The sequence below is a fragment of the Polypterus senegalus genome, chromosome 9 (genome assembly GCF_016835505.1).
Source record: "Polypterus senegalus isolate Bchr_013 chromosome 9, ASM1683550v1, whole genome shotgun sequence".
In the NCBI taxonomy this organism is placed as follows: Eukaryota; Metazoa; Chordata; class Cladistia; order Polypteriformes; family Polypteridae; genus Polypterus; species Polypterus senegalus.
This window is the reverse complement of record NC_053162.1, coordinates 127,464,070-127,487,086: the sequence shown is the minus strand read 5'-3', so window position 1 is coordinate 127,487,086 and position 23,017 is coordinate 127,464,070. Positions and strand designations below refer to the sequence as shown.

Genomic DNA, 23,017 nt, shown 5'->3' with positions numbered 1-23,017 from the left:
AACCCAGAGAGGGCACTCCACCCTCTTCTGGCAGAGAACTATGACCTGTGGCTTCATTCCAGCTGCATCAAAATGGGCTGCAGACCACTTCAGTGCATGTGTAAGGTCACAGCCAATGAGGCCAATAAGACAAATTTGTCTGAAAAAAGCAGATATGTAACTATGAGGCCAACGAACTGGACACCCTTCACTCATTAACTGTGCCTAGAGAACCTGTCCATAAAAATTGTGAAAAATAGTGGTGACAAAGAGCAGACCCTACTCAATATATCAATATCAAAAAATATAAAGATGCTGAAAAAAGTGTACCACACCAGGATTTGACCAGTTTTTTGTCAATAGACAAAATCGAGAAGCAGACAAAATGTAAGCAACCAAAGGGCTATTCGTGTGTCATTCAGCAATCTAAGTAATATAATTTATCCAATATGAGTGTCTAGGTAATGGGCTGTTTAGTTATTTTATGTGCAAACAGTGTTAAAGTTTTTGTAGATGGTATTCTAACATAGCAATATCATCCTCACCACCAGAACCCCAAGTGCAAAATGTGTTGTTTAAAGTATATAAACAGTTAAGTGCCTTATTATGTGATTATTATTTTATGATTGGCTTTGAAGGCAGCATTTATTTGTTTTTTATTCTTTAAAGTTATGGTTTACATGAGCAGCTTAAACATGTTAGTATGTAACATTGTAAAACAGCAGTACTCACCAGCGGTCATCACTATCCAATAACTTGAAAAAATAACCTTGCAGGTTTGTTAACAGCATCTGTAAATATGCATCTATTTACATTTCAAGATGAAATTTTAAAAATGGATGTGTTCTTCCAATTGTTTCATCCACACTTCACGCTGTGGGTTACCTTGGCATTTAGTTTTCCATCTTGGGCTACCACTGATCCTAGATATTTAAGTGTATCCACTCTTTTCAATAGCTCTCCCTGCAGGCTAACTTCTGAATCCTGATCATCATTAAACCTCATATATCCTGCCTTCTTCCTATTTATCTTCAATCCTCTGTCTTCCAAAGCCCTTCTCTATTCTACCAACTTCCACTTCACTTTCTCTTTTCTGATGCTATATAGCATCAGCAAGAAGTATGCACCAGGGGAACTGGTCTTTGTTTTTTTATTCCATGAGTCAACACTATGGAGGAATATTTCGGACAAAATGAAATAAATAAATAAATGCGTAAATAAATAAAAGTACTGTGAAATGTGAGCATAAATAAATAAATGTGTCATGAAATGACAGCCTTAATAAATAAATATGTCATGAAATGAGAGCATAAATAAATAAATGTGTCACGAAATATGTTTTTCGTTGCTTATTTATTTATTTCATTTTGTCCGTAACATTCCTGCAAACCGTCATGAAATACGGCTTGAAATAAAACTGTCACTTTCACTCGTCAAGGTTGAGAGGGTGGGCTCTAACACGCCCTCTAGTTACTGATTGGTGAATCGATAGCACAAGAATTAATTAGAAAAATGCTTACTACTGCCGATGAAATGGATTCTGTCGAAGATATTACGTATTTCAGAGAGAGAACTGAAGATTTAACGGAAGAAATTACAATGTTGGCGGCCCTTTTAGACTCCGATATAGATGAAACTGTTTTTGAAATTATCGAAGAACAGGTGGAACGGACTCTACTACACTCCAGTTCAGGTGATGCAGTACCCTGCTCTGGACGTCCATCCTTTGACATTCCAGCTGAGTCAATAGAACACCTTCTGTTATGCGGTTTAAAAGTACAACAGATTGCAGATCTTTATGATGTATCAGAGAAGACGATCACAAGACGAATGAGCCAGTTTGATATACGGTAAGCTGCAACGGCTGTATTAGTGCAGGTACTTTGACATGGAATGCCCAAAGCAGCTCCACCTAATATTTTGAACTGAACAACTTTACCACTGATCAGAGCTGTACAGTTGTTTGAAAAAGAAGCTGCGAATATGCAACTGACTTTCTACTCGTAAAACAAGGGTCAAACACTCAGTTCTAAAAGGGCCGCCAACATTATAATTTCTTTCGATAAATCTTCAATTCTCTCTCTGAAATACGTAATATCTTCGGCAGAATCCATTTAATCGGCAGTAGTAAGCATTTTTCTAATTAAGTTTTGTCATATCGATTCACCAATCAGTAACTAGAGGGCGTGTTAGAGCCCACCCTCCCAACTTTGACGAGTGAAAGTGACAGTTTTATTTCAAGCCGTATTTCATGACGGTTTGCAGGAATGTTACGGACAAAATGAAATAAATAAATAAGCAACGAAAAACATATTTCGTGACACATTTATTTATTTATGCTCTCATTTCATGACATATTTATTTATTAAGGCTGTCATTTCATGACACATTTATTTATTTATGCTCACATTTCACAGTACTTTTATTTATTTACGCATTTATTTATTTATTTCATTTTGTCCGAAATATTCCTCCATACAACACATCCATGACCAGACCAAAGGGGTAAGGATTTAAAGAAAATCCCTGGTGCAGATCAGTTCTAACTGGCATCTTGCTGTTGGCCCTTGCTCAAATATCACAGGGCTCAGGCAAGGTCACTACATGGTATGGCCTAGAGTTTTCCAAATGGATTGGATTGATTCCATCATTAAGGTTTTGGCTGTTTTACAGTTGGATCCCCTTCCTGACACCAACCTTCTGTTTATTCGAACTTGTGACCAGCATTAAGTTAGGCTGGTTTGCCCTCCCTGGTGGCTAGATTAAATTTGACATATTTTACATTGGGTAGAAAATGTATAGTAGTATAGCACTTTCTCATTGATTCCAAGCCAGAAGAAGTGTTGTTTAAAGCAGGGGTTCTCAATCTCGGTCCTGGGGACCCACTGTGGCTGCAGGTTTTTGTTACAACCAGCTTCTGTTTTTTAATTGGACTCCTGGGTTAATTAAGTGAACTTTTATTTCCCAGATTCCCTGAATTAGAAAACTAAGTTTGGTAAAAAAAAAAATTGTTAAAATGTACTAAGCTGTTATATGGGAATAATGTATTTTTTTTCTTTTTAACAATATTTTCATCTTTCATTCTACTTTTCCAGGTTTTTTAATTGTTTAATTAAACCAATGTGGGGCTGATGCTAAAGTAGTTGCAGCTTTTCATGTTTCAGTGTTATTTGCCTGGATGTCTGCTCTGCTCCTTTTTAATTGCCGTTATTAAGATACAATGAAGGGGGTAAACTGCACAGAGAAAGGACAAAATACAATGCAAAGAGAGTTGAACATTTAAATCCATAGCAAAAACAGAACTATTTCTAAGTTTCTTATAAATGTAAAAATCATGCTGCTGTGCTTTTCTGAAAGTAGAATAAGAGAACAGAAAAATATACCAGCTAATTAAATGAGAGTGCTATCAGTTGTTGTTACTGATTATGAATCTGGTTGGAACAAAAACCTGCAGCCACAGTGGGCCCCCAGGACCAACTTTGAGAATCCCTTGTTATTGCACTCTAGGGTTTTAATCATCTCCCAGATCCCCACTAATAACAAGCATAATTGATGTTGTCTTTTATCCTGATGATCCACTACTCGGTATAGTAAATTATTTTGTATCACCAAATGTGGTCCTTATGAAATGTTCTCTACAGTAGGTTGCCCATTCTTTGAAACAACTGAATTTTGGGCTTGTTTAATACAAGTATCATGCCATTGCCTCATTTGAATAGAATGAACAAAGGGTTAAACTGCAGCCAAACTAGTTGGAGAGGTCACAGCTTCTGTAGTGGAGGCATGGATTTTGTCAGCTAGTACACATTCATCCTTCATTCCATGTTTGCTGTGAAAACGCACATCACTTGCAAAGCCTGTCTCTTCAGCTTGTCTTAGTGCAGCACAGGCAGTGACTCCCATTTTTCACTAATTAATCAATCAATTAATTAATTGATTGATTAACGAGTAAATTGGGTGGAAGCACTTGATTGCGTGATAGCAGTGGGTGTAAAAAGACCCCCAGTGGCTCTTGTTACCACACTGTGGTGAAATTAGCCGGTGGCTAAAAGTACTCCAAGAGAGCACCTCCTGGAGGGGATTTTTCATGATGGCATTCAATTTTGCCTTCATCCTCTTTTCGACAGCAGCTTCCAATGTGTTCAGGGTTCACCCTGTGATGGAGCAGGTTTTCCTGATAACTTTGTTCTTTTCTACTTTCAATGCATTTGCTGTACTTGGTTTTATATTTTTCTCATTTAAGTGAAAACAGCTATTATTTAAAAAAAAAGCTTATTAAATTGCATATGCACATGCTACTTTTTCTCTTTAGAATACGACTCATTAATATGTTGTGAAGGGTCCCTAAGTAATGCCAAAACGTATCTTCAACAGGTGGTGCTACAAGGGGCTTTACGTACAAAGAACTAAAGTAAAACAGTGCAGGGCATCGGCCAACTCCTATCAAAATATTTGTAGTCATCAAAGTTGCTAGATGGCACGCTACTGTAAAGCCCCTCCGCTGTCTGATCGAGCTCTTCCAGGACAACCTATGTGGGTCTCATCATTATCTTTGGTAACCCTAAGCCAATAGTGTAGGAACACCTGGGGGCTGCTAGCTCACGCCATAAGGCTTTGATAAACCATCTTGGAACCTGGAAGTGCATATCTGGAAGTAGGAATTCGCCGGAGTATAAAAGTCCCTTTTTGTTTATAGACCAGCAAATTTGGAGATGGGATGCGAGCATTTGCTTGTAGGCTAGAAATGTGACAATCTGTAAGGAGAGAAAGACATGTTTATATATATACTAGCAGAATACCCGCGCTTCGCAGCGGAGAAGTAGTGTTTTAAAGAAGGTACGAAAAAGAAAAGGAAAAATTTCAAAAATAACATAACATGATTGTTAATGTAATTGTTTTGTCATTGATATGAGTGTTGTTCTCATATCTATCTATCTATCTATCTATGTTGTTCTCATATCTATCTATCTATATATATATACCTCTATCTATCTATATATATATACCTCTATCTATCTATATATATATACCTCTATCTATCTATGTATATATATCTCTATCTATCTATCTATCTATATATATATCTCTATCTATCTATATATATCTCTATCTATCTATATATATATAGCAGAATACCCGCGCTTCGCAGCGGAGAAGTAGTGTGTTAAAGAAGGTACGAAAAAGAAAAGGAAAAATTTTAAAACTAACGTAACATGGTTGTTAATGTAATTGTTGTGTGTATTTGGCGGCAGCGTCACGAAGTTGTTTTCGGTAGCTGCATCAGAAAATGTACTATGACGTCTGACCGCGCCTTCATTTTACTGTTTTCTCACGGCTTGGATTGCTGCTGTCATATATATATACACACACACACACACACACACACACACACACACATATATATATATATATATATATATATATATATACATATATATATATACATATATATATACACATATATATATATCTTCATATCTACATATCTATATACATATCTACATATACACACACTCGCACATACATACCTATCTACATCATATATACACACACATACATACATACACACACACAAATTATATACATGTGTGTATGTATGTATGTATGTATGTATGTATGTATGTATGTATGTGTGTGTGTGTGTGTGTATATATATACACATACATATACTTGTGTGTATGTTTGTATGTGTCTATATGTGTGTGTATAGGTTTGGTCACTGAGTGCAAGGGAAAAATAATAAATTATAGTCTATAAGTTATTAAACAGTAAAACATTAACGTTTTAAGAAGTACAGGTACATTGAAATTACATTTTCTATGTGAACATTCAAATTTGTGCCTCTGGTAATGTGCCTTACCGGCATTTAAAGAAAATTAGTTTTGTGTCCTCTGCAGTGTTAAGAGAGAAAGGCTTTGGTTTGGGATAAAAGGAAAAAAGGTGTAAAGAAAGGAAAGTTGCATTTTTCTTTTATATAGTATAGTAAAATACCAGCCTTAGCGGAGAAGTAGTGTGTTAAAGAAGCAATGAAAAGAAAAGGAAACATTTTGAAAATAACGTAACCTGATTGTCAATGTAATTGTTTTGTCACTGTTGTGAGTGTTGAGTGTTGTTGTCATATATATATATATATATATATATATATATATATATATATATATATATATATATTTACACACACACACATAAACATATATATATATATACATACATACACACACACATATATAAACATATATATACATATACATACATATCTACATATATACACACACAGCTATTTCGTATCAGTGCAATACGCTGTTTGTTAAAGCGGTTGACTCCGCTCTTACGTGCAATAACAAATCAAATCATTCAGTTGTCTTTGCTCATATGTCATTTTAGAGCTGGACGCCTGGCATCTTTTTGGCAACAAGTTCGTTTCTGTTTGGTGTGAGGTTCTGTGTTGTGGAGATTCTCAGGATGGATTGCAGGTGCTCATCAGTGAGGCGACTCCTGTGTGCTGTTTTGTTAGTCTTTATCACTGAGAAGAGCTTCTCACACAGATATGTGCTACCAAACATGCACAGGGTTCGAGCCGCATGTAGACGGACTTTTTTTGTTCTTCAAAGTCACCAAAGCGCCGTGCAAACTCAGTGCGCAATAACTTGCAGCATCATAAGGTAGACTTGATTAACGTGGTAAGTGTTCGGCAAGGCAGCTGAAGCGCTGCATTATGGGATCTGTAGTTTATTGTGTTACCAGCGCTTCATATACCCGGGCCTTAATAACAATAATACAGTATATAAAATGATCTCGCCCGCGGCCCTTGAGTTTGACACATATGGACTAAATAGAACTTGAAAAGATATATTTTTCAAATGTGATCGCAATTCAGATAGAGTTGACGCAAGACTACAGCCTGCATGCCTCAATGAGTCATCCTCCCTCGCTCTTACTTTTTACCGTTCATCTAATGAATACACTGAGTATGGCTTTACCAAAACAATCATTGATGGCGAATAAAGTATCCATTATTCGAGTATGTAGAGCGGGATATATATATATACAAATATATATACCCGCGCGTATCAGGAGAAGTAGTGTGTTAAAAAGGTAGAAAAGAAAAGGGAACATTTTAAAAATAACGTAACATGACTGTCAATATACAGTATTTGTTTTGTGAGTGTTACTGAGTGTTGCTGTCATCAAGGATTTGATTATCATTATTTCTTTCAATCAGGTTCGTATTTGTAGGATGTGTTGTGTTCAAGTTACATTCCGTGTTTGTCAATCGTTGTAAAGATGACAGGTTTCATTCATCGATTCGTTTCTTACTGCATCAATAAACAGCTCGTCTTCTTCTTTATCTGAGACCTGACACACTGCATGCACGGTTTTTTTTACACTGTCTTCCTTTAGCGGGACATTGACTTTTTCCACCGTGTGCTTTGTTTCCACAGTAGCTGCATTTATGAATATGCTTATCAGACGCTTCATATTTTTGCTGCCTTTTCAATTGTATAATTCGATTTTTGTTCAGCGCTCTTTGGAACTGTTGCTTTTTATCTGTGCACTGCGTCAGTTCACGTGAGCCATTCGGTGTACTTGCATCGAAGGTTCCCAGCTGTGCTGGTGCCATCTCGTGCTATGTCCATAGCTTTATTTAATGTTACCTTAGTCCTGGCACTTAAAACTTTCTCTCGCAGTTTCGCTGAGTTTGTGCCAAACACCACGCTGACCATTTCATCTTCCTCTGCATAAGCACAGTCCTTAACCCGTGAATATTTAGTGGGAGTTTGCTATTGGATTGCCGCTGACGGACGGCCTTATATGGGCAGGCACTAAATTACAAACGCCAGCGGCAGCCTGTCTATAAACTTAATTTAAAGTGTAGGTTTACATCGTGCTTTGTTTCAGTAGCAGAACTCATCAATATGGTTGTATATGTCACTTTCCGCTTCTTATTGTTTCGCTGCCTTCTCAATTATATGTTTTCTTCAGCGCTTTTTTGAGGTCTTCCTGATTTTCTATGTGCTGCGTGATTACGTGGGAGGCGTGATGATGTCACACGAAACTCCGCCCCCACGGCGTTGAAGCTTTTGTAAGGAAGCTGTAAGGAATGAACCTGCCAAATTTCAGCCTTCCACCCACATGGGAAGTTGGAGAATTACTGATGAGTCAGTGAGTGAGTGAGTGAGTGAGTGAGTGAGTGAGTGAGTGAGGGCTTTGCCTTTTATTAGTATATATATATATATATATATATATATATATATATATATATATATATATATATATATATATATATATATATATATATATATATTTTGCTCCTCTCTTCTGTTCAATCTTCCCTTTAGGAAGTTCTTCCTATTTTTATGTCTTTAACCTTCTTGTCTGTAACTTTGAGTTCAGGGATGGGTCAAGAGCACCGTAAAATCTGCAATATACTATTCCATTCTAGCAAATGTCATTTTTAGATGCAACAGTAATAGTTACTTTCATCATGTTGTTTATTGCTTTGATAAATTCTACCTCATGACACTGTCATGCATCTCTTCTTTTCAAAGTAAACTCTGTGTTTAAGACTGTGAAAGGAATACAATGGCATAAGGTGTAAAACAAGTACACTTTCCTGCCTTTAAGTCAAGTAATGGAGTCTATAACTTTATGCTTTTTCCAAAGAATTTCTCATGTACTATAGCACATTCGTATAAAATTATAAATCAAATATGTCATTTAAGATTTCTGTATTAAGAATATGATTCTGCAATTTCACATGGAGAACCTAAAATGAGTTTTTAGAAGTATTTAATTTTACTGTTTGTCTTTATTAAAGGATTGGAACAATACCTCTCCTTGTCATTCACATCTGTTTGTAAAGTGGAGACTTCTAATTCATTTATTGTCTCACACTGACAGATTTCACTTTGCAATAGGGAGTAGATTCAAGAGTTCAGACAACTTGGTTTTGTTCTTCCCATGTATTCAAGTTTGATTTTACAAAAATGGTACAGCCGTCAATAATGATGGTTCAAACAAGCCATTTATTTGAACAGATACCCTCTTTAACAGATTTTTCCTTCAAATTAACACAATTCTTTCTTTCTTTTTTCTTTTTTTCTTTCTTTCTTTTTCTTGGTTCCTTGAAAATACATCATTTTTATTTTAATATTGAATGACAGAATAGGCGGCACGGTGGCGCAGTGGGTAGCACTGCTGCCTCGCAGTTAGGAGACCCGGGTTTACTTCCCGGGTCCTCTCTGCATGGAGTTTGCATGTTCTCCCTGGTTTCCTCCCACAGTCCTAAGACATGCAGGTTAGGTGCATCGGCGATCCTAAATTGTCCATAGTGTGTGTGCCCTGTGGTGGGCTGGATTTGTTTCCTGCCTTGTGCCCTGTGTTGTCTGGGATTGGCTCCAGCAGACCCCTGTGACCCTGTAGTTAGGATATAGAGAGTTGGATAATGGATGGATGGATGACAGAATATCAAAAGATTTGGTGTTGCATCTCATGCTGTTTCAGACTTTAGGAATCAATATGTTGCATTCTTTCTTTTTAAGTAGACTAAAACATGACATTTTGAGTTTCTTGGTAATACTCATTATCATTTGTGTAGAGTGGGGTTTGAACTCAGCAACTGAAAAAAGTGAAATATTCTACAAATCCATATACCATTATAAAAGGAGTAAAATAAAGAAAAAATCATTTTTTGCCCTTTTCTTGTAAAATAAAGAAAAAATCACTTTTTGCCCTTTTCTTGTAAAATAATCTGAGAAATTTCAGTAAAAGGAACTAAACAATTATGAGGAAGAAAGACCAAAACAAATTGTTTAAAATGAAAGTTTTGTTTTATCTACTCCATAATTTACTGAAGTATTTTACTGAAGTATTCTAAAATACAGAAAGAGGTATAATGAAAGCATGTACATAAAAAAAATTACTGTAAAAAAAGAGAAATTTTAATTTTAAACACGTTTTTAAAAACTCAACACAGCATATACTCATTTTTAAAGTATTGTCAATGTGAAATTTTCTTGACCTTCTCCTTTCCAGTATTTAAAACTCTTTAATTTTAGTCCATTAAACGGTTCATCGATTCAATCATCTAGTCATTTTCTGAACGCGCTTATTCCACTATTGGGGTATGTGCCTAATCAAACCTCATAAGGACAAAGCAACAACAACATTTATATATAGAACACATTTTCATACAAACAACGTAGCTCAAAGTGCTTTACATGATGAAGAAAGAGAGAAAAGACTTAACAAATAAGAATTTAAATTCCACCTAGCCCCCTCTGGGCATTCTAACCAACATAAATGACCTCACTATCAGTCCTCATTGTATTCAGGGTTTTCATGGAAGAATTTGATGATGAGGGTCATGTAAACTTCTGGCCTTTGATCCATCAATGTAGGGACATCACGGTGCTTTGATCAGATGGTGGTGGTGCAGGTCACCACCACAGAAAACCTGGAAAAAGAACAGCAGAGAAAGTAGGGGTTAGTATGTATTTTGGAGCCACCATGAATAATCATGATAATTAATTGAATATACAGAGCATAAGGATTAAACTAAAATGAAGCTATGAGAAAGCCATGTTAAAGTAATGTGTTTTCAGCAGTGTTTTAAAGTGCTCCACTGTATTAGCCTGGCAAATTCCTTTTGGCAAGTTATTCCAGATTTTAGGTGCATAACAGCAGAAACTAATCGATGTTAGGACATAAGCCCATGATAAGACACACTCTTTTTAGGCCACATTAGGAATCACTATTTAGCCTACCAAGTAAGTGGAAGAAACCAGGGATGTATTGGAGACTTGCAGGGAAAAATCAGTTCACTTAAGAATCCTGATTCTTTTACCATGCAAAATCCATTTACAGATTCCAATAATCAATCTTTTTTTGTTTTATTTTATGTTCTCACTTTCCTCTTTACTAAATAACACCACATTAAGTTAAAAACACCATTAACTTTCTCTCTTTCTGTATCTCACTCATACACACATTAATGCATGTACACGAAAAGACAAGTTTGTATACGTTTGATTGAATGCATTGGATAATCACACTAACATAACTATAAACCTCACCAGTGCTAACATTCATCATGAACTGCAGTTATTCCATTGCTTAAGACTCTCTGTTACTAATGTTGTTGCATGTTTGTTATTACCATATGTATGCAGTCAAACGGATGTTGCAATGAGAGTTTATGGATATTCCTGAAATACTTCATGCACTGTATTATTGTGCACAACTGATCATTAATACATTTATTATTTGTTATTTAAACATTTTCAGATTGCCAAGTGACATTAATTCCCTGGTTCCAGGCATACCTATTTCAGAAATGAAACTGTGCAGAGTCAGACACACCAGCAGGTCTCTACCTGTTGTTGAGTGCCACTGGAAATGTCTTCAAAATAACAAACACAGCTGGAAAATAATATGAGACTATCCTGAGTATATTTCTCTTTAAGAGCCTATCTTATTAAAACTGGTATCCAACACTCTTCTTCTCTTGTCAAACAGTCGAACTCTGCTTTTCTCTCCTTTGTGCCACTAACAATCATTCGTGGACAAGCTGGCTTTTGTGCCAGATGTTTCAAACAAACATTGAGAGCCAGCTCAGATGTGTGAAGGGCATTTTTGTTTTTGGTTTTTTTTTAATAAACCCAAACCCAGAGACACTTATCATTCTGTCCTATGTGAGCATGAAGCTATTGAAATGATCCTTATAAAGATTACATTATATATACCTGTATATTGAATTGAGAATCAATTTTGAATTTAACCAAGATCCCAAGAATGAAAATTTAATACATTTGCAAGACTCCCAAAGATTCCCACTTATAATATATGGAGTTTTAAACATGTCAGTTTGGTGAATGCCTTACAAGGGGCCAGTTTCTGTGGGCATTGGGGTGTTAGAAAAGAGGGTTGCATTTCCACATCACTAACATTTCAAGTCCTGTTCCCAAGTAAGTCCTGCCTGAAGAAAACTGATGTTACTTTCACTACTTCCAGTCTCCTCCCGTTTTGATCCCTGGACAGCCCAGAACACGATGTCAGGTGACATTTGAGAAGAATATACCAAAAGTAGCATTGCTGTGACTACCTGATGACTACCTAAGATAACATTCTCCTTCTATTTTCATCTGAAAAACTTTTTTTACCTGTTCATGTTTGCTGATTCAATGGGGCTCCTTCCTTGGAAATCAATACTTTTCAAGAGTCTGCCTGTTAAATTTATAGCAAAAACCCCACAGGAACACATGGAAACCCTGCAGACTCCAACCTTGTGTCTAGATATTTGAGGCTGTAGCACTTAATATTATCCTACTGCGAGGTCCACTTGAGAAACTGTAATGTTTATTATCAATTTCATTTTCATCTACACCATAATATTCAACTCCATTTTAAAGTATTAATCCACATTTCAGTTTTTCAGACTCCATTTTCTATTGTTTGATAGTTATTTCTAAAAAGAACAGTTTTTATTGTATAAATGTTGCCGATGACAGTAAATTAATTAGTCTGATCACAGACAAGGAGTAAGTATTTTAATGGGTGGGTGTTGTATCAGTTGGTCAATATGTTTCTCTCAAAAAATCTAAACATTTTAAAAACTGACAAGATAATTATTGATTATAAAAAACACCACTCTTTAAAAGTACTGCATTTTGTTTTAACGTGTGTAATATTTTGTAAGGTAGTTTGTATTTTCATATCTGTTGTGCCTCTCTAGGTACTGCACTTACAGTATCTGCTTTGGATTCATGTTCTGTAAAGCACAGTTTTCCCTGGATTGACCACTAATAAAATCTCATTTTTTTATTTCAACATTTTTCTCTTAAGCATAAAGCAGCAGAGATGAGACAATCACTCTGCTATATACACTCATGTCTGCCATCTATTGGCTTCTTTTTTCCTTGTTGTTAGCAGATGAAAATTTAGAGTGGCACCAGCATAGAAATACATTTCCAATTATAATTCAAAGTTGCATTTGTTTGTTATTTCACTAGCATGGAGAACAAGCATCTACCTGTCCTTAGGAAAATCTGACTGGACCATAGGAAACTCTACCACCTCTCAAAAAGGTAAAACTAGGGTATAACGATAAGGGAAGTGAAGGGAATTACCACATCCATAGTGAAAAATAAACGCAAAGACACTCAGTCGTCTCTTAAAATGTTCTATACCTCAAGTAATTTCCCCTGATGCAAAATAATTTCAGAAAAGCAAAGAAATTATCAAACAGTGCAACTTCTTTATTTATTCTCTCAGTATTATGTACAGTATATATTCAATTTGTAGCTTTTAAATCTTTGAAAGGTCTTTATTTTTCTTATTTTTTCTGAAATGGATCTAATTGGTTAAAGGGTAAAAAATGTCATCATTTGCCTTATTTCAGCCTTCACATCAAAAACATCTGCCATTGCAATAAGGGTGTACAGACTTCATATTCAAAGGGCAGAAAACACTTTTGTGTCAATCAAACAGCTTCTTGGCCAACCTCCCATTGAAACATTTGTTTTATTTCCTGCAAGAAGACATAAGTGAACCCCAAGAAGTTCACAGTTGCCGAAATCACACGCAAAATGCATTGAAGTCAATGGAAAGGAGGAACCGAACTAGTTTTTGATAGGATTATAGTCCTGCAATGGTATCATAAGTGTCCCTGCATATTAGGTGAGCATCTGCCAACTATGCTGGACTGATTATTGTAGCTAAAAATGTGACTTGACCTGTGAGACAGCAGTATAACCATTTCACTACCAGGCCTCTGTGAGCACTGAAGTCAAAAAACAACGGGATAAACACCCATTTAAAATAAAAAGCAATTTTTTAAATATTTATTCTTGGTGAGTTAGGGAGACTGCAGTTAATATATATTTTTTTCCTTTCTTACCTCAAACACTCAGACAACAAAAGATGCAGGCAGGAGGATAACCACAAACAAAATACAACACATGGCCTCAAACTACCAGTAATTAGAGCTAACTATACATATACATGATACAGTATATATCACTGTGCTCACAGAGTTCCAATCATGGGGCACACATTGGCCACACCACTAAGCAGCATCTTGGGACTGGCCTGTTCCATTGATTGAAGTCTGGCACAGCTGGAATATTTGTGCAGAGGTTTTGCACTTTGTCTTCCATCAAGAAGATGGAATGCCTTGCAAATAGTAATAAATCTTTAATTATTATTATTTCACTGGGTCTCACGTGTTTTCTGACTCTCTGGTCTCCTATAAGGCTTGTTTTGACTCTTGGTTGAGGCACATGGCTAATTATGAATACATTCAAATAGTATATGAAATTAACCATTAGGAACTGTGCTGCAGTGAGTGAATGATTACATGGGATCAGTATTATATATCCAGTGGAAACACTCATAATATTCTAATTATAATCAGTAAATGTAGCCTTCAAATAAAAATACAGCATGTTTTTTCTTTTTTTAAACACATGCAATGTGCAAATACAGCTGGAATACCGATAGGGGGTATTACATTACACACACGAAGAAGATCTTACAGTAGCAAGTCAAGTCAAGTTGGGGAACATGCACTGGTACAGTGCGTTGCTGCACCCACCACATGACGAAACAACTCGGGATCCCGGTTAGCAACCCCACAGGCAGACACACGGTCCGGTCCCACCCTCACGAAATAACCGTCTATCTGCCGCAGCCAGGTGTTACATGGGCGACCCCTTGGCCTGGTCCTGCCACTTGGGTCCCCAACAATGAGGATCCTACAAGCTGGATCCCCTTCGGGGAAACACGCCACATGGCTGTAGTGCCGCAACTGATGCTCCCTCACAATGCAGGTAATGTGCCTCATTCGGGACTCCATGAGCAACCGCTCATTCAACATAAAGTCAAACCAAGGAGACAAAGTACTAAAGGATTTCAGGCTTCGTCTCAACTCACTGGATAGCGTCTATACCTTGCAACCATATAGCAAGACAGGAAGCACCAGGAAACTAAAGACTTGGACCTTCGTCCTTATACATAGATATCGAGAGCGCCACACACCCCTCATGACCCCCCATGCTCTCCCAATCCGTCTACTGACTTCACAGGACATGAATGTCACTGCCAAGGTAAATACAGTAATCCCTCGCTATATCGCGCTTCGACTTTCACAGATTCACTCCATCGCGGATTTTAAATGTAAGCATATCTAAATATATATCACAGATTTTTCGCTGGTTCGCGGATTTCTGCAGACAATGGGTAATTTAATTTATGGTACATGCTTCCTCAGTTTGTTTGCCCAGTTGATTTCATACAAGGGACGCTATTGGCGGATGGCTTAGAAGCTACCCAATCAGAGCATGTATTACATATTAACTAAAACTCCTCAATGATATATGATATGCTTCCCGCGCGGTGCTTGATTGTTTGCTTTTCTATGTCTCTCTCACTCTCTCTGCCTGACGGAGGGGGTGTGAGCAGAGGGGCTGTTTGCTTAGAAGTGTGAAACCTGGCCCGGACACAGACAGACGGACAGCATGTTTTGCACCCAACACACTTTATTTACACTATTTACAAGTTTAGTGCACTCACGCAACCCCAGTGCCTCTGCACCGATTTCCCCAAAGTCCAGGGCCCACAGTTCTGTGCCTTGCTTCCTGGCCGCCTCCTGTCCTCGCTCTCCAGCTCAGTCCGCTTCCTCCCGACTTCCACCAATGACTGGAGGGAGGCGGCCCCTTAAATAATGCCCCGGATGAGCCCCAGGTGTTTCCGTCCTTAGCCACGCCCAAGCGTGGCGGAAGTATCGGCCGTCTTCCTGGCAGCTCTCCGGGTGCCACACAAAGTCTTCCCCCCGGCACTTCCTGGTGTGGCGGAAGTGCCGGGCTCCCAGGATAATTAGGCACCGGGGCGCCGCCTGGCGGTGGCCACGGGTCCCTACAGGGCTGGGCTTCAAAGCCCTGTACCCGAGGCCCCTGCCTAACCAGGACGGACGCCCCACTCTGTCTGGAGGAGGCACTCGCCTCCTCCGGTCCTCAAGCGTCCCGGCGGGCTCCAGCCCCAACCGGCAACCGCGGGGATAAACCGGCATCGGGCGCCGCCTGGCGGTGACCACGGGCCCCTACAGGAAGGGCTTCCATGCCCTCAACCCGTGGCCCCAACAGAACCAGGACGGGCGCCCCTCGCGGTCTGGAGGAGGCACAAGCCCTCCTCACGTCCTCCTGGCGTCCCGGCGGGCTCCAGCCCGGCCGGGGCCACAGTGCCCCACCGCTAGCGAGGACACGTGGGTCCAAGCGGCACAACCCGAAAGGGCAGCACGTCCCCAGCGAGGGTCCTACTATGTCCCCAGGGTCCAACACGGCACCCTGGGACATCTGTCTTCGGCACCCTCGCCGGCGCAAACGTCCCCCTGTGGTCTGCGCCGCTCTCGCCCCCGCTGTTCCCCCCAGCGGGGTCACTGTAGGCCTCCCGGCGTGGAGCACTCCCGCGGAGCGGCCCGTTCCAGGCGGGCAGGTCCCGTTGGCGCCGGCCTCAGCGCGTCGGGCTTCGGGCCTGTAAAATAAAGGAACAGAGGGCCAGAAGCACAGCCAGGACACTCACCCGGCGCCCGTCGGTCTCCGTGACGACCGTGCTCCTGCCCCCTCCGACAGCCCCAACTTGCCTGCTGAAGTCCTCCGCCGCAGGTTCCATGCCCGTCCGCTCGTCGGCCTCGGCACCGCTCTCGCAGGCAGCTCGCCCAGCCGCCCAGGGGATCTCCTCTGTCCATCCAGAGGACGGCCCTTCTCCGGACGCGCGCACCCAGCGCCGCGTCCTCTCCTATCGGAGGAACCGGCATTCACCCTTCGGTTCCTCCTTCTTTTCTTGGACGCTGGCGGTCTGGGTCTGAGCACAGCAAAGCTCAAATCCAGCCCGTCTGCGTCCAGGCAGAGCGACAGGAGACAGCTGCAGGCTTGAGCGCAGGGCGCTAGGACCCAGGGCACTCAGCAGCCCGATCCTACCAGCCCTTGCGTGTTCGAGCTCCTCGCCTCGCTAGCTGTCTGCACCGCCGCATCCGCTGTTGGGAGGTCGCCTACTCGGAGCCGGTCGTCCCGTAATCGGTCACGGCCATGTTCGGCGAACCCCCCCCCTTGCTCTACGGGAACGGCAACACTCACCACTCCCGCCGTGTTCTGCCTGCCTCCGGTTCCAGCGCCGCGCCGATCCTCCGTCTCACTCGGTGTCTTTCTCGACGCGACCGCCATCTCCATCAGCTGCTCACACTGGCGGCGAGAACACGCAGCTCCTCTAAGGGCGGCTTGGCGGGCGAAGGACTCCTCCGGCGCACGCCGAGCCGCTGGTGGAGAGAAAGACAGGCGTCGGTGGGCTTACCTGTCCATCAGCTCCACGCGCCGCCTGCCTCCTCTGGGCCAATCCCTCTGGCCCAATCGGGTCTCGGTTTGGCACGAGACTGGCATTCCTTGGGCCCGCCTCTATCCAATCATCGGCGGCACGCAAGACACACCGGCCAATCCCGTGCCTGTCAGCGGGCGGGACATCCGGCCCGCGGCCATCTTGCCTTCCCTGCTCCGAGTGCGGAGACGTGCCTCTTCGCGCGTTGTGGCTGCGGCGATTCCTTGAGCCGCAGCGGCTCCGTTTCCGCAGCCTTCTTTGCTGCCGCCCGTCGCGCGCTGCCGACAGCCCGTGGCCCGCGTGCTCCTGCCGCGGGCGCGGATCGGTTCGTCCCTCCCTGTAAGAATAGAGGTAAGACCGACCCGAAGGGCCGATGATTGCAGGGCAGGGCCCTTCCCTCCGGGATCCCGTCATGCCGAGGCCCCCGCCTCGGTGTGGCCTTCTGTGCTGCCACGCCGGCCTGGCTGTCCGTCTCGACAGCGCGACTGGAGCCCGCTGCGCTCCGGCGATGTCGGGTTCTCCTCCGCACTCGGGGAAAGCCATTCCGCTGTCCGGAGGCGGTTTCTGGGCGAACGCTCCAGCGGTCAGGTGCGGGCGCTCCAGCGGCCAGTGTGTGGGGTCCGCTGCTGCGCCGGGCCGTTCACAGAAATATTTTGTTTTAACAACACAGGTCCCCGCCTTGAACCAGGCGGAGTATCCTGCCGGCTGCGCCACTGTGAAACCTGGCCCGGACACAGACAGACGGACAGCATGTTTTGCACCCAACACACTTTATTTACACTATTTACAAGTTTAGTGCACTCACGCAACCCCAGTGCCTCTGCACCGATTTCCCCAAAGTCCAGGGCCCACAGTTCTGTGCCTTGCTTCCTGGCCGCCTCCTGTCCTCGCTCTCCAGCTCAGTCCGCTTCCTCCCGACTTCCACCAATGACTGGAGGGAGGCGGCCCCTTAAATAATGCCCGGATGAGCCCCAGGTGTTTCCGTCCTTAGCCACGCCCAAGCGTGGCGGAAGTATCGGCCGTCTTCCTGGCAGCTCTCCGGGTGCCACACAAAGTCTTCCCCCCGGCACTTCCTGGTGTGGCGGAAGTGCCGGGCTCCCGGGATAATTAGGCACCGGGGCGCCGCCTGGCGGTGGCCACGGGTCCCTACAGGGCTGGGCTTCAAAGCCCTGTACCCGAGGCCCCTGCCTAACCAGGACGGACGCCCCCACTCTGTCTGGAGGAGGCACTCGCCCTCCTCCGGTCCTCAAAGCGTCCGCCGGGCTCCAGCCCCAACCGGCAACCGCACGGGATAAACCGCATCGGGCGCCGCCTGGCGGTGACCACGGGCCCCTACAGGAAGGGCTTCCATGCCCTCAACCCGTGGCCCCAACAGAACCAGGACGGGCGCCCCTCGCGGTCTGGAGGAGGCACAAGCCCTCCTCCGTCCTCCTGCGCGTCCGGCGGGCTCCAGCCCGGCCGGGGCCAGAAGATACATGACGCTCCTCTAAAAAATGCTGCTTTATCGCGGTGCTTCGGCATACTTAAAAGCACAAAAGCACGTATTGATTTTTTGATTGTTTGCTTTTCTTAGCGAGCGCTCTTTCTCTCTCTGAAATTCTCTGCTCCTGATGCGCGCACTCCTTTGAGGAGAAGATATACTGTATTTGCATTCTTTTAATTGTGAGAAAGAACTGTCATCTCTGTATTGTCATGGAGCACAGTTTAAACTTTTGACTAAAGTGTGTTATTTCATGTCTAGAGGGCTCTAATAATGTTAACAGTGTGGGAGAGTTTATAAGAGCTTAAAATATCTAAAAATAACCATACAAACATATGGTTTCTACTTTGCGGATTTTCATCTATCCAGAACCCCCCGCGATCGAGGAGGGATTACTGTAAACCTCTCGACAAGGTCGACACTCTCTCTGCAGACAGAAACACTGCTGATGGCTGTGCCCAAGCGGTCATTAAAGGCCTGGATCTTGGTGTTTATCCAGGACACTCGCAAGCCCAGACACTCAGACTCCTCGCTCAGTCTCTTGAGCACCCTGATCAGAACCTCCATTGACTACACAAAGATCACAGCATCGTCAGCAAAGTCAAAATCCCTGAATCTTTCTTCACCAACAAATGCCCCACAGCCGCTGGACCCCACGACCTTGCCCAACACCCAGTCCATACAAGCATTGAACATAGTAGGATCAAGAACACACCCCTGATGAACCCCAGAATCAACTGTGAAAAACACAGAGTTTCTGCCTCCACTCTGCACAGCACTCACAGTACCAGTGTATAGGCCTCTCATGATATCCAACAAGCTCGAGTGGATCTCGTAAACCCTCAGGATGTCTCACAAGGTAGCTGGATCAGGAAGCTGAATGCTGCATGAAAATCGACAAAGGCTGCAAAGAAACTCTGCCGATATTCACGTTTGTGGTCCATGAGAACCCTCAGTGCCAGGATGCAGTCGATGGTTGACTTCTTAGGCAGAAAACCAGACTGTTCCTATTGAGGACGACCCTAGCAAGGACCTTACCCGGCACCAAGAGCAGTGTTATAGTTACTGCAATCCAGGTGATCACCCTTCCCTTTCCAGATAGGGCCGACAAGTCCCATTTTCCAGTTAGTTGGGATGATGCCAGTTTCACAAACAGAAGCAAAGATTGCTTGCAATACCAGGAGGACAGCCTTACCACCAGCCTAGAGAAGTTCGCCTCGGATACCACAGATCCCTGCAGCCTTTCCTCCCCTTAGCTAGATCACCACCTGTGCAATCTCAGTGAGATTGGGTGGTTCACAGCTAATTGGAGGATCAACCTCCAGAATCATGGACCCAGAGATATCCAACATCCTAGCCGGAGGTTCAACTTTGAACAACTGCTAGGACCGTTCCATCAGCCACCCTGACTGCAACTCTCCGAGGAACAGATTCGGATGTGCGTAATGTTTTGATTCCTCTGTAAGCAGGACGCGGGTTGCTAGACCACAGATGGTGTGTCACTTGCTCACAGATTCCTCTAACAAATGCCTCTTTATCTGCCCTCAGAGAACTCACAGCCATCCTTCTCAGTTCCCAGTACAGACCAGAGTTGCTTTTGAGCCGTGCGCTGCGACTCCTCTCGATGATATCCAGGGTGCTCTGCGAGATGCAACACCTCACAGTAGGCATGCATGAAAGTTCCAATAGACATGGCTGTTATAGATCTGTGATGTCTTTGTGGCCTTGCAATGTATCATGGGGCGCTGGGAAAAAATGTTTGTTTAAGCCAGCCGTGCAATTAATTTTTAGGAAAATATTCAGCAAACAAGGTTACTGGCAAACACAGCATATTTGCTGTATAAACGTTTTGGCAAATTTTTCTGATCAGCACTAGAGATTTTATTCTATTTAACTGACCTCGGTTTTTTAACCCACTTTGTTATATTTGTATGCAGTTGCTGTACAAAACAAGCTTTATCTTGGCTCACTAAAGCAATATTCAGAATAAGATCTTATACTTTCAAACACAGTCAATGATATTCAGACTAACACATTTTGAAGCTGTAAATCAGTTACATCCATCAGTAACAAAGGTAAAGTCTTCCTGCTGTATGAGGTAAACAAGCTTCCCAGCTGGGAAGGAGGATAGTTTATTACCTAGATGGGAGGTCTAGAATGGAAGGACAAATGGATTGGCTGGCTGGATGTAAAAATAACTTTATGTCAGTGTAAAATAATTGGACCAGCAAAAGCTTGAAATTGGGAATAGTCCCATCTCACATATGGCAGATGGCAGTAGTCCTCATGTGGAAGCCCATTCAGGATTCCTGCAGAGGTGCCTGCGAGTTGGAGTTTGGAATTGCAACCCTGTCAGGTTCCATGGGTGCCGATACAGGAGAGAACCTCCTTGCTTCCTGTTTTGCCTGGAAGTGCTTCCAGGAAGACACAGCATGGCACTGGAAGCATTCCTGCATCTGGCTTAAAAGGAAGCCCACTGCCTCACATCTGGGTAGCATCAGCAATACCTGGCCTTGTGTTTTGGCTTTGCTCTCCACTCCTTCTTTACTGGATATTTATTTTCTTGCTGTTGAAACACCTTCATCTAACAATTCTCATTTTTAGAACTATTTAGCATGAACTATGCATCATAAACAATTAATCTAAAGGCCTTTCCCTTCAATGTGAGCTTATTAATGTTCCACAAAAGGAAAACCCTGAAAAGGTTACTTAGGGGGAGTCAGCTCTTTTTTTAAGCACCAGAAAATTGTTTAATCTTTTAACAAATGCTTCTTTTGCATTTAGTGTATATTTTATGCTATTTATGTAGTCAATTGTTGGACTTTTTTATTCCATTCATTTGGAAAACAGGTAGTGAAACAGACTGAATTGAGTACATCAAAAAAGAAAAAAAGAATTTTACCGTACTGTATACATAACACCTAAATGCTATTGTACCACTTTGATAACTGGCAACTCAATAAAGAGACTTAAAACAGAACATTCTCAGTAAGTATTTTTGTGTTTAAATAGCCTTAAACATTAACAATTATGATGGAAAATCATCACAAATGAGAAAGTTTATTTTTGTATCCTATGTGAAATGCTGTTCATTGAAACCAATGAAAATGGTTGCCAATCAACATTGATCCTAGTGTTCTTTTTTATTTCTGGCCTCATTTAATTTTAATAATTCAGGCATTTTGCATATACATTTAATTCAACTTTTTGAAATGCCCATGTATTAAGTATCAATGTGTATTTTTATTTATGTATGTTTTGTACAGCACTGGACTGTGATTCTGTATTTTGACTGTTTAATGGAAGAAGAAAAACACCACTGCAATTATTTGACTTTTTAAAAAATGTTTATATTTACCAAAATAAGAGTTTAGTTCTGTGCCACTGAGTCTACGTATTGCCTGTTTGGAATACCGTGGCTCCTTGTTTCACCAAAAATAAGAACATACGATGTTTTGATGCAGATGAATAGGGGGGGAGTTAAAGAAACACACACACACATTGTCTAAAAGACACAGGGTTATAAAATGCAAAAAATAAACATGTTTAAATAAACTGTGCAGAATACATCATATCACACAGATGGTGTTAGGCTCTCAGAAACGATCAAAATAACTTACTCTTATTTCAGATTTTCTGCACTCTTAACAATGTCTGCTTGTGATATTAACTGGCAGAACAAACACACTGAACCATTTGCTAAGCTTGAGCATGTCCATGGCCCAAATGAGCTCAGGAACAATGGTCACTGCAGTGACTTTATGGTATGACTATCTGGAACCCCACAAAATCTGTAACTGCACAAAAAATGAAACAGTAACAATCCCAAAGAAAATTAACAAACAAAAGTATTCAATTAGCTGTGAAGCTTGACATAAGGGACTGAAAATGGTAATAGAAAATCATTTTATTTTGCCTTTATTTTAACATAAAACTCTTTTTATTCTTTCTTTGTATATTGGAAGTTTGTAATGATTAATATTCTGAAAGGAAATTTTAATGGTAGCCCTTTAAATCCCATTCCGCAAATCCGTGACTATTTCATTAGTGACAATGTAAATTATTTGATGATAAATATGATTATTACCAAAGGATTCAAGGCACTCATAAGAGACTTGAAACGTGCTTTAAATCATACATATGAGAATGCTATTTTCAAGGATGAAAATATTTAAAACTTTTGTTGCATTCTAC

General features: G+C 41.7%; 1 protein-coding gene across 4 annotated transcripts in view; it reads left to right on the top strand.

Moving 5' to 3' along the window:
• LOC120534991 (early activation antigen CD69-like) overlaps positions 1-23,017 on the top strand; it is a 51,944-nt gene that overhangs the window by 10,544 nt on the left and 18,383 nt on the right. For 2 of the 4 annotated variants that reach the window (XM_039762495.1, XM_039762493.1), the window contains exon 2: positions 12,990-13,064. The exons of the other annotated variants lie outside the window; for them this stretch is intronic. In XM_039762495.1, coding sequence (XP_039618429.1) covers positions 12,990-13,064 — 75 coding nt within the window. The remainder of the gene's footprint in view (positions 1-12,989; positions 13,065-23,017) is intronic. 4 annotated transcript variants of the gene reach the window in all.